The following is a 15,652-nucleotide window of genomic DNA, read 5'->3' as shown; positions in this document are numbered from 1 at the left end:
ACTTAAGCAAATAAAAACTAGGTCTTTACACAATTTTTGCTACATATGGTTTTAAAGATTCCCAAACCCGAAAAATCAAACCCATTTCTGTTGAGTTGATTCTGACTCACAGCAACCTTATAGGACACAGTAGAACTGCCCCATGGGATTTCTAAGGAGCTGCTGGTGCATCCGAACTGCCAATGTATTGGTTAGCAGCCAAGCTCTTAACCACTGTGCCACCCTTTACCCCCACCCAAAAAAAAAAAAAAAAAACACCAAACCCATTGCCATCAAGTTGATTCCAACTCTATAGGAACTACCCCAGAGAGTTTCCAAGGAGCAGCTGGTGGATTTGAACTGCTGACCTTTTGGTTAGCAGCCATAACTCTTAACCACTATGCCACCAGGATTTCCCTTAACCACTGTGCCACCAGAGCTCCTTAAATGTCCCCAGGTGGCACAAATGGTTTGCTCTCAACTACTAACCTAATGGTTGGCAGTTCAAACCCACCCAGCAGTGCCCCAGAAGAAAGGCCTAGCAATCTGCTTCTGTAAAGATTACAGCCAAGAAAACCCTATGGGGCAGTTTTACTCTTTAAATGTGGGGTTGCCATGAGTTGGAATGGACTTGATGATGACAAGTTTGGTTTTTTTGTTTGTTTATATAATTTTAAATTATTTTCTATGCATAATGGAAATTGACTATAAAATTAATGGATAAGTTAATGTTAAATTAAGAAGTCTGATTTTTAGTAGAAGTTTTTGCTTTTATTTTTGTATTACAAATTTGATGCAATTGTCAAATATTCAGAAGTACAGGAGAAATATCCTTTTTTAAAATGTTCTTTTTCTTTTTAAGTTTTCCCTCTAGAAATCAGAAAAGAAGAAAAAAACTTTTTATATTCAAGGCCTCCTCTTATTACTGTCAACAGCAGTTAAATGTATTTATGGAAACATAAGACAGAATGAACAAATCCGTCTTGGAAGAAGTACAACCAGAATGCTCCTTAGAAGCAAGGATGGCAAGACTGTGCCTTACATACTTTGGACATGTTGTCAGGAGGGATCAGTCCCTGGAGAAGGACATCATGCTTGGCAAAGTACAGGGTCAGTGGAAAGGAGGAAGACCCTCAACAAGGTAGATTGACACAGTGTCTGCAACAATGAGCTCAAGCATAACAATGATCTTAAGGATGGCAAAGGACTGGGCAGTGTTTTGTTCTGTTGTGCATAGGGTCGCTATGAGTCAGAAGTGACTTGACGGCACCTAACAAGACAGCATGAAGATTTTTCTGTAATTCATCAGAAGTCCCATCTTACATCACACACCTCCGCTGTCATTAGTTTCTTGTTGAGTGACAATGTCCTTCATTTTAAATCCTTTGATGGTAAGTATCTGTATGCCTTTGAAATCTGAATGCATGTGTACAGCAGCCCTGGTGAACAATGGCATTTCTGGAGTATGAGGCGACTGGTTTCCCATAAGATATCATGCAGGAAATGGTCTGTAAAAACACTTGAAAAATTGCAAAAGGTTTCTGAGCTTGAGCTACAACCCAAAATGAAAGTGTGTGGGTATGTGTGTGTGTGCAGTAAAAAACTGAAAGTTGTTGAGTACAGGCATGATTCTTTTAACCTTTTATGACCAAGGCACATTTTTTAAAGTTTTTGATACTCTCTTAAATTAAAGCAGAGTTCCTGGGTGCTGTAAATGGTTAACGTGCTAGGCTGCAAACTGAAAGGTTGAAGGTTCGAGTCCAACCAGACGTGCCTTAGAAGAAAAGACTGGCCATCTGCTTCCAAAAGGTCACAGCCTTAAAACCCTGGAGAGTGGTTCTACTCTGACACATGTAGGGTTGCCATGAGTCAGAACTGACTTGATGGCAACTGGTTTTGGCTTAAATTAAGGCACGTTAACACACATCATAGGTTATTTGACCTGGAAGTGAGAGGCCTTTGAGTTATTTTTAGTTCAACCAGTCTTCTTTTTGCAGAAAAATGTCATGTGTTCCTGGATCCATTCATTTACTCACTTACTGAACAACCTTTATGTGCCAGGGACTGTTTAGGTACAAACACAAGGCCCTAGAACAGTCTGTGCCCTCCAAGAGCTCACAGGTAAATAACCCTTAACAACTGATTATCCCTTGCACCAATGTTAAAACCCACACATTCTAGTTCATTACCCTCACCTGCTGATTTGGTACCTCCAAACCTGGGATTTTCCAGGGCCATCTTACAGCATTTTTACTGCTTGCTCAGAATTTCTGCTCCCTTATTCTTCAACTCCCCAGTTCAACTGGCAACAATGTCTGGATATAAAGACCAATTGCCCGGTCTGGGCCTCCCTTCTCGATGCCTCATCCAGACCCCAGCACACTCTAGCATGTGGTTTACTGTTGCTCTACACTGTGTCATGCCACTCACATTTGTCTTCTCCACCTCCTTCCCCTGGCTTTTGTTCTCTTTGGCTTTTTGAAAGCCAGATTTATGTTCTTCACATATGGAAAATATTTTTGGTCACAATTAAAATTCTGTAATGTGCATCTTGGCAAAATGATTTGCTAAGTGAGACTGCCCTCTTTTCAACACTTTAAAGTGTTGAAAAGCAAAGATGTCACCTTGAAGACTAAGGTGAGCCTGACCCAAGCCATGGTATTTTTAATCGTATCATCTGTATGCGAAAGCTGAACCATGAATAAGGAAACTGAATAAGAACTGATGCCTTTGAATTGCAGTACTGGTGAAGAATATTGAATATACCACGGACTGCTTAAAGAACGAACAAATCTGTCTTGGAAGAAGTACAACCAGGACGCTCCTTAGAAGCAAGGATGGCAAGACTGAGTCTTACATACGTTGGACATGTTGTCAGGAGGGATCGGTCCCTGGAGAAGGACATCATGCTTGGTACAGCAGAGGGTCAGTGAAAAAGAGGAAGACCCTCAATGAGGTGGGTTGACACAGCAGCTGCAACAATGGGCTCAAGCACAACAACCGTTTTGAGTACCGCGCAGGACCCGGCAGTGTTTTGTTCTATAGTATATAAGGTCACTTTGAGTTGGAACCTACTCAACGGCACCTAACAACAACAACAACAAGTGAGGCTGGCTTCAACTTGAAAAAAAAAAACCCTTCAGTAGGCAGAAAAGACAAAACAAAAATCCCACAAACCACTCTGCTCATACCGAACTTCTCATTCAGAAAAACTAAATATACTTACACTTTACACGTGTGCATTAAATGAAAACCCCTTTCTCATGTAAGAAGGACTGTATTAGTCATTGCAATTTTTATTATCAAGCTACACATGGTTACAGAAATCCACATAGACATTTATATTCCCTTGAAACACTGACTTTATAGTAGGAACCAGAATCATTTTCTTAGGAATTAACACTCTAGCCATGTAGTACTAAGAGAACATTGTAGAAATATTTGTGGGGTGCCTACTACCTACAAGGCATTGTGCTAGGGGCTTTACATAGACAGTTCTTCCATTGAATCTTTACAACCAAAGCTAGGAGGTAGGTAGCAGGTGAACCCACTGACAGAGGGGCAGCCTGAGGCTTAGAAGTTAGGCATCTTGCCCAAGATCTCCCAGTCCTTCCCATTCTATCAGGCTGCTTCTCACTGTTGAGCGGGATGTCAAAGGAATCCTAGGGTTCCCCATTCCTTGCCTCACCTGTGGGTGGTTTCCTTTTTCTATAAAGCTGTAAGAAACCATGATCAGGTTTGGCTTGGATATGAGTTGCTGAGGGGATGACCAGCACCCAGGGCTGGTCGCCCACAGCATTTTTTTTTTTTGTCTCGCCAAGACCTTTTAATTTCTTTATGAAAAATAAGATGACATCAAAGAACAAACTGTGGAAATGACAAAGTAGAAGTATGAACCGATTTCAGCTTTCTCAGAGAGCGCAGGGTGCTGAGAATAGTTTTAATTTTCCACCTGCCTCCTTGGGACCCAGCTAGCCTGAATGGGTATGAAATGGCACTTTCTCCTTGGCTCAGCCTGGCTGGGGGGCAACCCTAGGTGCCCAGCTCCTCACCATTGCTGCCGCCTTCTCAGTTCTACATCTCGTTCTGCCGAAGCCCCTGGTTCTCAGTCCGGAGCCTCTCCACTTCAGCAGCTTGCTCCACCACCTGGCAAAATGGCTGCTGCTGGTTGGTGTACCGTTGCATCTGCTGTAACCTCTGTGTCTCCTCTCTGTTGCAACAACAGCTGCCTCTGCCGATCCAGATAGTCTTGTACCAGCTCCTGCTTGCTACGGCCCTGCAGGGTCTCAGTGTGGTAGCGCTCATAGGCCTTGGAGAAGTCCCTCTGCAGGAACTCACTGTGAGCCTGGCCTGGTCCATCGCTGTTGCCTGCCTCACTTTCCCTGCTGCAGCCTGGGTGTAATGAAAGAGCAGGTGATGGGGATGGTATTCCTCTCCAGCTGTTACAGGGGGACAGCACCCAAAACTTTGCACGCAGACAGATCTGAACTTGAATCCTGTTTCTATCACTACCTGAGTGACTCTGGGTGAGCTGTTTTATCTTTTCTGAGCCTCAGCTTTCTCAGCTGAAATGTGAGCTAATGCTGCCTAGTTCACAGTGCTGTAGTAAGGATTGGAGAGAGCATACAGGAAGGACCTGGCAAATAGTTGGTAACTATTCTTTCTCCTACCTCTGCCTTTCCTAGTCATGCAAAGCTATTGGATTCATGACTGCTTTGCACAAGCAGGCTGAAACCTGTCTTAGTTTCTGAATAAGTACTGATCAGTGTTAACAGCAAATGCCTGGTTAATCTTGGTCTTGATATCCTGCTGTACTGACTCCTGCTCTGGAGTGCTGACTCCAACTCCCCAAACCTCTCTCATCCCCAGCCAGTCCCTGGCTGGGGTCTAGTTATGAATGACCCGGGCTTCCTCCTGCTGCGAGGCCTGCTGGATTGGACATCCACATCCACCTTCACCTTGGACCCCACTCAAGAGCTCCATATCATTTGAATACTGTAGAATACTGTTGTAGAGCTGGCCTTTGTAATGAGGAGCTGTCATTCTGCTCAGTAGTTACCATTGTTTTTATCTGAGCATCCGCTAGGTGTTAGGCAAGACAGGTATGTGTGGTCCAGGCAAATGAGCAAAGTACTTTACATGTATTATCTCATTTAATCCTCATTATAATCCTGAAGATATACTATTAATATCTTCATTTAAAAAATGAAGGCTTAGGGAGGTTAAGGACCCTTCTCCAAGTCACACAGATAATAAAAGGTAAAGCCAGGCCTAGAGCCAAGCCTGAGCTCATATCCATCACACCGTACTGCTTTTCAGCCCAAATGTCAACTCTCTACCCCTCCTTCCTTTTCTGATAGGTATACTGCATGACGGCAGATGCTGTCCTTTTTTGCAGCACTTCTTACAATGTACTGTGAGAGATTTATCATCTTCATTCTCCATTAGACTGTGAGCTCCCTGAGGGCAGGGGCCATGTTTTATTTATTGCTATACCCCAGTGCTTAGTATAATTCCTAGCACTGAATTAAATACTCCAAAAGATGTCTGTTGACTGAATTGTATTGGCTTTTTTACTTTTCTACTTGCTGACTTGAAATGTTCTTTTTGAAGATGAATGCAACACCATTCTTCTTCAAGGCGTCATTCCCAGCATAGTAGACCATAAGATTGTCCAGTTCAAAATGGCTAAGACCAGTCCATTTCAGCTCACTAATGCCTAGGATATCTATGTTTATCCATTCCCTTTCATTTTTCATGATTTCCAATTTTCCTAGATTCAAACTTCATACATCCCAGGTTCCTATTATTAATGGATGTTTGCAGCTGTTTCTTCTCATTTCGAGTTGTGCCACATCAACAGATGAGGGTCTCAAAAGCTTTACTCCATCCATGCCATTAAGGCTGACTCTACTTTGAGGAGGGAGCTCTTCCCCAGTCATATTTTGAGTGCCTTCCAACCTGAGGGGCTCATCTTCCACACTGTATCAGGCAATGTTCCACTGCTATTCACAAAGTTTTCACTGGTAAATTCTTTTCAGAAGTAAGCCACCAGGTCCTTCTTTCTGGTCTGCCTTAGTCTGGAAGCTTAGTTAAAACCTCTCCACCATGGGTGACCCTGCTGGTATTTGAATACTGGTGGCATAGCTTCCAGTATCACAGCAACATGCAAGCCCCCACAGTATGACAAATTGACAGACGTGTGAGGGAGCGAATATTTATCTCAGGAATATATAAAAGATTCTGTCTTAATTTGCTAGCTTTAAGTATTAAGAAAAAGTAACCTTTAACAATTTGACAAACAAAAAAGAGTATCTCATTTTAGTTTAATTTTCATCTTTGCTTAGTAAGAAGGTTACATCTTTTCCAATGAGTTCATTTTTCCATTTGTATTTCCCCTTTTGTGAATTTCTTCTTTTTTCAACAACCGAAATGGCAACTATATACGTGAACCTCTCTGGAAGGAATACACAGGAATGAAATCGACTACATCTGTGGAAAGAGACAATGGAAAAATTCAATATCTTCAGTCAGAACAAGGCCAGAGGTCAAACGCGGAACAGACCATCAATTTCTCATATGTAAGTTCAAGTTGAAGCTGAAGAAAATTAGAACAAGTCTACAAGAGCCAAATCCCACCTAAATTTAGAGACCATCTCAAGAATAGATTTGACGCACTGGATACTAATGACCGAAGACCAGATGAGTTGTGGAATGGTATCAAGGACATCATAGAGAAAGCAAGAGGTCATTAAAAAGGCAGGAAAGGAAGAAAAGACCCAAATGGATGTCAGAGAGACTCTGAAACTTGCACTTGAACATTGAGTAGCTAAAGCAAATGGGAGAAATGATGAAGTAAAAGAACTGAACAGAAGACTTCAAAGGGCAGATTGAGAAGACAAAGTAAAGTGTTATAATGACATGTGCAAAGACCTAGAGTTAGAAAACCAAAAGGGAAGAATGCACTTGACATTTCTCAAGCTGAAAGAACTGAAGAAAAAATTCAAGCCTTGAGTTGTAATACTGAAGGATTCTATGAGGAAACTATTAAATGACACAGGAGGTATCAAAAGAAGATGGAAAGAGTCACTATACCAAGAAGAATTGGTCAGTGTTTAACCATTTCAGGAGGTAGCATATGATCAGGAAGTGATGGTTCTGAAGGAAGAGGTCCAAGCTGCACTGAAAGTACTGGTGAAAAACAAGGCTCCAGGAATTGACAGGATACCAATTGAGATATTTCAACAAATGGATGCAGTAGTGGAAGTGCTCACTAGTCTATGTCCAGAAATATGGAAGGGAGCTACTTGGCCAACCAACTGGAAGAGATCCATATTAATGCCTATTTCCAAGAAAGGTGATCCAAGTGAATGTGGAAATTATTAAACAAGATCACTAATATCACATGCTAGCAAAATTTTGCTGAAGATCATTCAAAAACAGCTGCAGCAGTACATCCACAGGGAACTGCCAGAAATTCAATCCGGATTCCAGAGGATGTAGAACCAGGGATATCATTGCTGATGTCTGATGAATCTTGGCTGAAAGCAGAGAATACCAGAAAGATGTTTACCTGTATTTTATTGACTATGCAAAGGCATTCGACTGTGTGGATATCATAACAAATTATGATAAACATTGAGAAGAATTGGAATTCCAGAACACTTAATTGTGCTCATGACGAACCTGTACATGGATCAAGAGGCAGTCGTTTGAATAGATCAAGGGGTTTACTTCATGGTGTAAAGTCAGGAAAGGTGTACATCAGGGTTATATCCTTTCATCATACTTACTCAATCTGTATGTTGTGCAAATAATCCAAGAAGCTGGACTATATGAAGAAGAACAGGGCATTAGGATTGGAGGAAGGCTCATTAAGAACCTGCGTTACGCAGATGACACAACCTTGCTTGCTGAATGTGAAGAGGACTTGAAACACTGAGGAAGATCAAAGGTCACAGCCTTGAGTACGGATTACACCTCAACATAAAGAAAACAAAAATCCTCACAACTTGACCAGTAAGCAACATCATGATAATGAAGAAAAGACTGAAGTTGTCCAAGATTTCATTTTACTTGGATTCACAGTCAACACTCATGGAAGCCACAGTCAAGAAATCTAATGATGTGTTGCATTGGGCAAATCTGCTGCAACAGATCTCTTTAAAGTGTTAAAAAGCAAAGATGTCACCTTGAAGACTAAGGTGTGCCTGACCCAAGCCATGGTGTTTTCAATTGCCTCATATGCATGCAACAGCTGGACAATGAATAAGGAAGACCGAAGAAGAATCGATGCCTTCAAATTACGGTGTTGGTGAAGAATGTTGAATGTACCATGGACTGCCAAAAGAATGAACAAATATGTCTTGGAAGAAATACAGCCAGAATGCCCCTTAGAAACAGGGATGGGGAGACTACGTCTCACATACTTTGCATATATTATCAGTTTCTGGAGAAGGACATCATACTTGGTAAAGTAAGAAAGTCAGCAAAAAAGAGGAAGATCCTTAACGAGATGGACTGACACAGTGGCTGCAACAATGGGCTCAAGCATAATGACTGTGAGGAAGGTGCAGGACCGAATAGTGTTTCATTCTGTCGTAAGCAGGGTTGCTATAAGCTGGAACCAACTCGATGGGACCTATCAACAACAAGTTGCTGACTTATGCTGCAAAGTCCTAGCATGCCTCTATACAAACTTGTCTGAGCTATGACCGCTCTAAAATCAACATTAGCAGCTACTGCTGGGTCTAAAATTGTGGATGAATGTGTGGGTGTGGGTGTGGTATCAACTAATGCAATTATAGTTTTTCAAACCACTTGTCTGCATCAAAAGCTTTTAGCCATCATGTTTCTTTAGTTTCCTTTAATCTGGAAACTTTCTGCAGTCTTTCTTGTCTATAGGACACAGACATTTTTGAAGAATATAGGCTATTAAAAAACAGCATGCTCCCCATTTTGGATTTGTCTGATGTTTCCTTATTAGATTCTGGTTATTCATTCCCAGTCAGAATCCTACATGTGATGCTATGCCCTTCCCAGACTGTAACATCTAGTAGAGGCACTATATGTCCATCTAGCCATGTCCATCTGCCCATATGAAGTTAATTTTGGTCACCAAATCAAGATGTTGTCCTATTTCTTCCCTGTATAGTTAACATTTTTGTCCTCTTGTAACCAATAAGCAATCTGTGGGGGGGATACCTTTAGGCCATGCTTATATCCTGTTCCTCATCTAAATTCTCCTTGGATCCACTGATGATTTCTGCCTGTGCCTATCTTTCATATGATGGCTGCAAGAAGATGATTCTGCGCTGCACACGACACCTGATCTTGGACTGGATCTTGTACTGGAGGGAAAAACTGCCATAAAGGACTGAGTTAATTGACAAAATTGGAATATGAATGGCAGACTACAGTGCCATATAAAAGTTAAATCTACTGAAACTTACTCTCAAATGGCTCAGAAGAAATTTGTGTGTGTGTGCATGTGTGTGTGTCGAGAGAGAGAATATACAAATGAAAAAGCAAATGGGGTAAAATGTTAAAAGGTCATACATGGGTAAAAGGTGGGTACATGGGTGCTCTCTGTGTTATTCCTATTCTTGTTACTTTTCTGTTGACATTATTTTCAAATGAAATGCTAATAATAAGTGTTTAGCCATCTATAGAATAAACATTAGATGTTCTACCTAAAGCAATGTAAGTCATTTTATGGCTGACATTGAATCAATTAACAAGTTTCTCCTGGATTGGATGATCCTTGAGGTCTAGTCCCAAATGAGATCCTGTGACTCTGTGTGAAACTTCTGACCATATGATGCTGCCTGTGTGGAAGCTGCTAAGTGTGTAACAGTGGTATTTTCAAACGGAAGACTGTAGTTCTGGCTGGACATGTCTCAATTTCTTTATTTAAAGACAATGCAGAATAGATGAAATGAGACCTAAAAAGTCTTGTATATAGGATGAAATGATCCAGGTCCCTGATGCAATGATGCAGAACCTGCTGGCATCGGTACCCATGGGCCCTGTTCAGTTTCCCTTCATGATTGCTGCATACTCCTTCTGGTGCTCAACTAACTTCAGGAACACTTGATACTTCTTGTCGTAATATCTGTGGGAGAAAAAGTGAACATGTTGAATGATGTCAAGGCAAAACTGTTATGTGGCTTCCCCTAACATTTAGAAGGACAGGAGTATGTGTTGTGTGTTTGCTAACACCTCCTCTGTTGTGAATGCTTAGAACATCCTAAGCAACAGATCAGCATGCTTTCTCCCATTATCTCTCACCTACATGAGGTATTGTTATCTTCATTTTAGAGGTAAGGCCATTTGCTCAGAGAGTCATATTTAATACAGTACAACTAAAATAGGTAGAGTCAGAATTCAAACTCTGGTCTGTCTGGCTTTGAAGACTCCACTGTAATATACCGAAAGGCCCTGGCTTAAGTCAGCCCCTTTCACATTCCGGCTTCAAGAAATATTTCAAACATAACTAGCCCCAGGTTTGATGACTGGTGTAAAACCACAGCCTGATTATAGATGAGGCTGAATAGTTTAATCACCTTTTTGCCACTGCTACACCTAGGTTTCCTTTGTAGATTACTTAGCCCAGGAGCAAAAGCCCATGAAAATGTGACTAAGTGCAGCTGTGCCTGCACTTCAGGCCTCTCATAACGGACCTTGCTTTCCCTGTACGCCCAAGCTGACTCTTCAGGTGAGCCTGCCAGAACTGGTGTTGGCCTTGCTTTCCCTGTACGCCCAAGCTGACTCTTCAGGTGAGCCTGCCAGAACTGGTGTTGGCCTTGCTTTCCCTGTACGCCCAAGCTGACTCTTCAGGTTTAGAAGGGATGAAAGCAGTTAAGACAACTCACAGTTGAAGACTTGCAACCTTGTCTTTATACCTTTTGGCTGGGGGGAGCTGACAAGGGGTGAAAGCTGATGAAGCCAGTTTAGCATTTCTTGATAGATTCTGAGGTGCTCTAAAGAAGTCCTCATGGGGGAGCTTTTGTGTAAGTTTGTGAATTGGGGGAGGGGCTGGAAGAACAATCCTGGATACACATGGGGGTTTCTACTTGTAATATGCAGAGCTAATGAGATTAGTAGGAGGATCCCAACGTTTCTAACTTAAGCATTCTGATAACTTGAGATGATGGGGTAAACATAGGGATAAGATATAGACTCTGAAGCCTCGGTTTGAAACTCGGTTTTGCTAACTACTAGCTGTGTGACCTTGGGTATGTTTGACTTTATCTGTGCCTAAATTCCCTCATCTTTAAACTGAGATAATAACAGGATCTACCCATATGAACCACCACCCACATGTCAGTTTTTTGTACTGTGGTGGCTTGCATGTTGCCATGATTTTGGAAGCTATGCTACCAGTATGGGTAAGCAGGGTCACCCATGGTGAACAGGTTTCAGCAGAGCTTCCAGACTAAGACTAGGAAGAAAGGCCTGGCAATCTACTTCCCAAAATTAGCCAATGAAAACCTTATGGATCACATCAGAACACTGTCTGACTTGCTCGCTTGGGACATGTCACCAGGAAGGATCAATCTCTAGAGAAGGACATCATGTTTGCTGAAGTAGTGGGCTAATGAAGGTGTGGGAAACCCTCAGTGAGATGGATTGGCACAGTAGCCACAAAGGTGGATGCAAACATGCTGATTTTTGTGAGGCTGATATAGGATTGGGCAACGTTTTGTTTTGTTACACATAAGGTCACCATTCCAAACCAAACCCGTTGCCATTGATTCGATTCCTGTGCACTGGTTGAGCTTGGCTGCTAACCAAAAGGTCGGCAGTTCAAATCCACCAGCCACCCCTTGGAAACCCTATGGGGCAGTTCTACTCTGTCTCATAGGGTTGCTGTGAATCGGAAGGTCACCAATAGTCAGAGTCAACTCAATGGCAACTAACAACAATAACCTCAGTGGAGCTGTTGTGTGAATTAAATGATATGAATGCCAATTACTACTTTTGTAATAATTCATGTTCCAAAACTTTCAGAAATCTAACTACATGTGTTGTTAGGAGCTGTTGAGTTGGTTCGGACTCATAGTGACCCTACGTACAACAGAATGAAACACTGCCTGGTCCTGTGCCATCCTCACAATTGTTGCTATTTGAACCCATTGTTGTAGCCACTGTGCCAATCCAGCTCACTGAGGGGCTTCCTCTTTTTTGCTGGCCCTCTACTTGCCCAACCATGATATCCTTCTGCAGTGACTGTTCCCTCATGGTAACATGTCCAAAGTACGTGAGACAAAGTCTCGCCATCCTCGGTTTCAAGGAGCACTCTGGCTGTACTTCTGCCAAGACAGACTTGTTCGTTCTTCTGGCAGTCCATGGTACACTAGATATTCTTCACCAACACCATAAATTCAAAGGCATCAATTCTTCTTCAGTCTTCCTTATTCATTGCCCAGCTTTCACATGCATGCATATGAGGCGACTGAAAATACCATGGCTTGGGTCAGGCACACCGCAGTCCTCAGAGTGATATCTTTGCTTTTCAGCACTTTAAAGAGGTCTTTTGCAGCAGATTTGCCCAATGCAATACGTCATTTGATTTCTCGACTGCTGCTTCCATGAGTGTTGACTGTGGATCCAAGTAAAATAAAATCCTTGGCAACTTCAGTGTTTTCTGTTTATCATGATATTGCTTATTGGTCCAGCTGTGAGGATTTTTGTTTTCTTTATATTAAGATGTAATCCATACGTGAGGGCTGTCGTCTTTGATCTTCATCTGTAAGTGCTTTAAGTCCTCTTAGCTTCCAGCAAGCAAGGCTGTATTATCTACGTATCCCAAGTTGTTAATGACTCTTTCTCCAATCCTGATGCTACATTCTTCTTCAGTGTTCAGCTTCTCTGATGATATGCTCAGCACGAGCCTCCAAATTTATCAATCATAGAATGATTTTAGGGACAGAATTTTCTACTTCTAATAACACTCTGGAAATCCTGGTGGCGTAGTGGTTAAGTGCTACGGCTGCTAACCAAGAGGTTGGCAGTTCAAATCCTCCAGGCGCTCCTTGGAAACTCTATGGGGCAGTTCTACTCTGTCCTATAGGGTTGCTATGAGTCAGAATCTCGACTCGATGGCAGTGGGTTTGGTTTTGGTTTTGGAATAACCCTCTATGACCCTGTAATGTTAAGCAGTTCTTTCATTATATGCAATGGGTCTCCTCATTTTGGAATCTCAAAACTGCCAAAAGAAAGCTAGGCTCAGTCTCCCTTCTTCTAGACTTAAAGACTTCCAATTTTAATACTGACAATGTTGCAGCAAGTTTGTTCACTGATCTTATTCTTGGTATAGTGGGAAAACCATTGGCTTTGCAGGCAGAGAGACCAAGGTGACTTTTGGCAACTTGTTTAGATGGTCTCAGCCTCAGTTTCCTTGTCGTTAGAGGATTATAACAGAATCGTTGTCATAGAGTGCTGGGAATTTTTGACAAGAAAATGAACATGACATACTCCGTGAGCTGTCAAGTGCTTACAAATGTGCACTAATGTACCCTTGTATTCCCCTGGAGTGCCAAGAGATGAGTGGACTATGTTTTTCCTTTTTTTACACACAGGGATCTGAGAGCAAAGGTAGTTTTAACTGACTGCTCTAAGGTCACGTATTAATTCAGTCCGGACATGGGGATGACACCTAGGGTTCTCCTAGAAGCTTATTCAAGCACAATCACTAGATTATGTTCTCTGTGATACTGGCTTTTTAAATCCTCGGAATCCCTTCTCTTCTAAATTCCCCCTGCACTTAGTAAGTCGCTTCTGTCTGGCAACAGGAAAAAAACAGTTGCTGTCCAGGCAATTCCAACTCATGGCGACCCCATGTGTGACAGAGCAGAACTGTGCTCTAGGGGATTTCAGTGGCTGATTTTTTGGAAGTAGATCACCCGGGCTTTCTTCCTAGGAACTCTGAGTGGACTTGACCTTCCAACCTTTTGGTTAGCAGCAAACCTAAGGAAATATCCCATACAGGTAATAATGCAATTTGAGGCAATGAGGAGATGTGAGAACTGCTTGGAAGACTGGCTCCTGCTCTACTTGCAGATCTTCGAGCCAGTCTGCAGATGGTGCTAGAGCACCGTGTGTGCCTACTCCTCGGAAAGGACCACTCCCATCCTACAGCACGAATCCAAGGATTGTTTTCAAAAGGAACCCTTGGTGTTTATTGCAAGAACTTAAATACAGACTTCCCTCAAAAGTCTTGGGAGGCGCAGGTCAGAGATGGAAAAGCATAAGCTGTTTTTAATTTCAAGAAACGAGAGATACTTCAGATGCCCTTGGGAACGGAAAGGGGCAGCAGCCCACAGCTCCCGCTGCCATCCCTTCGGAATATTAGTCTCTCAATGCTCCACAAAAGGGCCTGCACTTCTGACCTCAGCGGGCGAATGGCCTAACTCTATCTAGAGATAAAGAAGAAAATGAAAAGAAATTGGATTTCTTTCTCTGTGGGCATTTCCAGCATTGTCAAATACTCATCTGAAGCAGTACTGACCATGCTTTGGTGAGATGTGCCCTGTTGAAACCTCCCACTCATGTGAGTCTGTTTCTAGGCACCTTTGGCCAGTCTATTCCATGAGATGGATTTTCCTATTTTGGAACTCAATGGGCACTTGAAGAGTTTGAGATGAGGCAGTTGCTCCTGGTTGGAAGTTCTTACTGGGAACATTAGGAAGGTGTGGACGGAGCAGTGTTCGTCTCTCTAATCCAGGGCCTGACACAGTGTCAGACACATAATAGATACTTCAACTGGGGGCTCGACTGACCTAGCTCTTCAGACAGCTTTTGTTAAGTATGGGGGACATACAAACTTCACTGTCTTTAATTCTAGCAACGACAGATGGATGCTGATGGTTCCTTGTGTTTCCTAAGTGTGAAAGCAAAACCACAGTGGTTCTTTTTGAAAAAAGTTTTCTTGGAATTTGGATTTATGTCTTAATCTCAAAAACTTTCCTAAAATTATAAAAGCACTTGCACAACTGCCCCTTCACCTTCAAACTTACTAGCAGTTAGGCCTTTTTTTAATCCAACCTGGATTATTATACAAAGCCTTCTATCTGGTCTCTCTACTGACACAAGGGTCTTACTAACAGCTGTGTTCGACCAAGTCTCACCACGGCTTCAAATCCAGTATCTTTGTTTTGCTGGTAAGATGATGTTCAATATCTTTAGCATGGTCTCAAAGTCCTTTATGAAGGGCCCACCTCCCTCCAACCTTCCCAGTTGTACTTCTTGCCACTTTTCATCTCATCCTTTGTGTTTCAAAATTATGAGTTGCTTATAGTTACCTTAACATACCACACTGTTTCCCACCTTTATGACTTTGCATATGTTATTCCCTCTGCCTAGAATGTCTTTCCCACCTTGGCCTGCCTGGAAATTTCTTTTAAGCATTTAAAGTCAGCTTAGACTTAACCTCCTCTCAAAAGCTTTCCCTTACCTCTACATCCTGTTCTTCTCTGTGCCATTTTGTCACCTGGTACATAGTTCTAGTAGAACTTACCCCTTTGTTCTGAAATGATCTACGTGCACAAATAAGACTACCTTATTACCCTCTAAATCCTGCCTAGAGCCGAGCATATGACTCGAACACAGTAAGAGCTCCATAAGTTAATGTTTTGTTGAGTTGGGGTTTAAACACTGATCAAGGTCAAGT

General features: G+C 42.2%; 1 protein-coding gene across 11 annotated transcripts in view; it reads right to left on the bottom strand.

Annotated features, from left to right (window-relative positions):
* Nucleotides 1–1,575: 1,575 nt before the first annotated feature.
* FGGY (FGGY carbohydrate kinase domain containing) overlaps nt 1,576–15,652 on the bottom strand; it is a 566,317-nt gene continuing 552,240 nt past the window's right edge. For 4 of the 11 annotated variants that reach the window (XM_023549536.2, XM_064282044.1, XM_064282045.1 and 1 more), the window contains one exon: nt 1,600–10,093. In XM_023549536.2, coding sequence (XP_023405304.1) covers nt 10,012–10,093 — 82 coding nt within the window. In that variant the 3' untranslated portion in view covers nt 1,600–10,011. Of the gene's footprint in view, nt 10,094–15,652 lie in introns of all 11 variants that reach the window. The other 7 variants (XM_023549540.2, XM_064282046.1, XM_064282042.1 and 4 more) reach the window with 7 other exon arrangements.

The sequence above is a fragment of the Loxodonta africana genome, chromosome 3 (assembly GCF_030014295.1).
Source record: "Loxodonta africana isolate mLoxAfr1 chromosome 3, mLoxAfr1.hap2, whole genome shotgun sequence".
Taxonomy (NCBI): Eukaryota; Metazoa; Chordata; class Mammalia; order Proboscidea; family Elephantidae; genus Loxodonta; species Loxodonta africana.
This window is presented reverse-complemented; position numbering and strand designations above follow the sequence as displayed.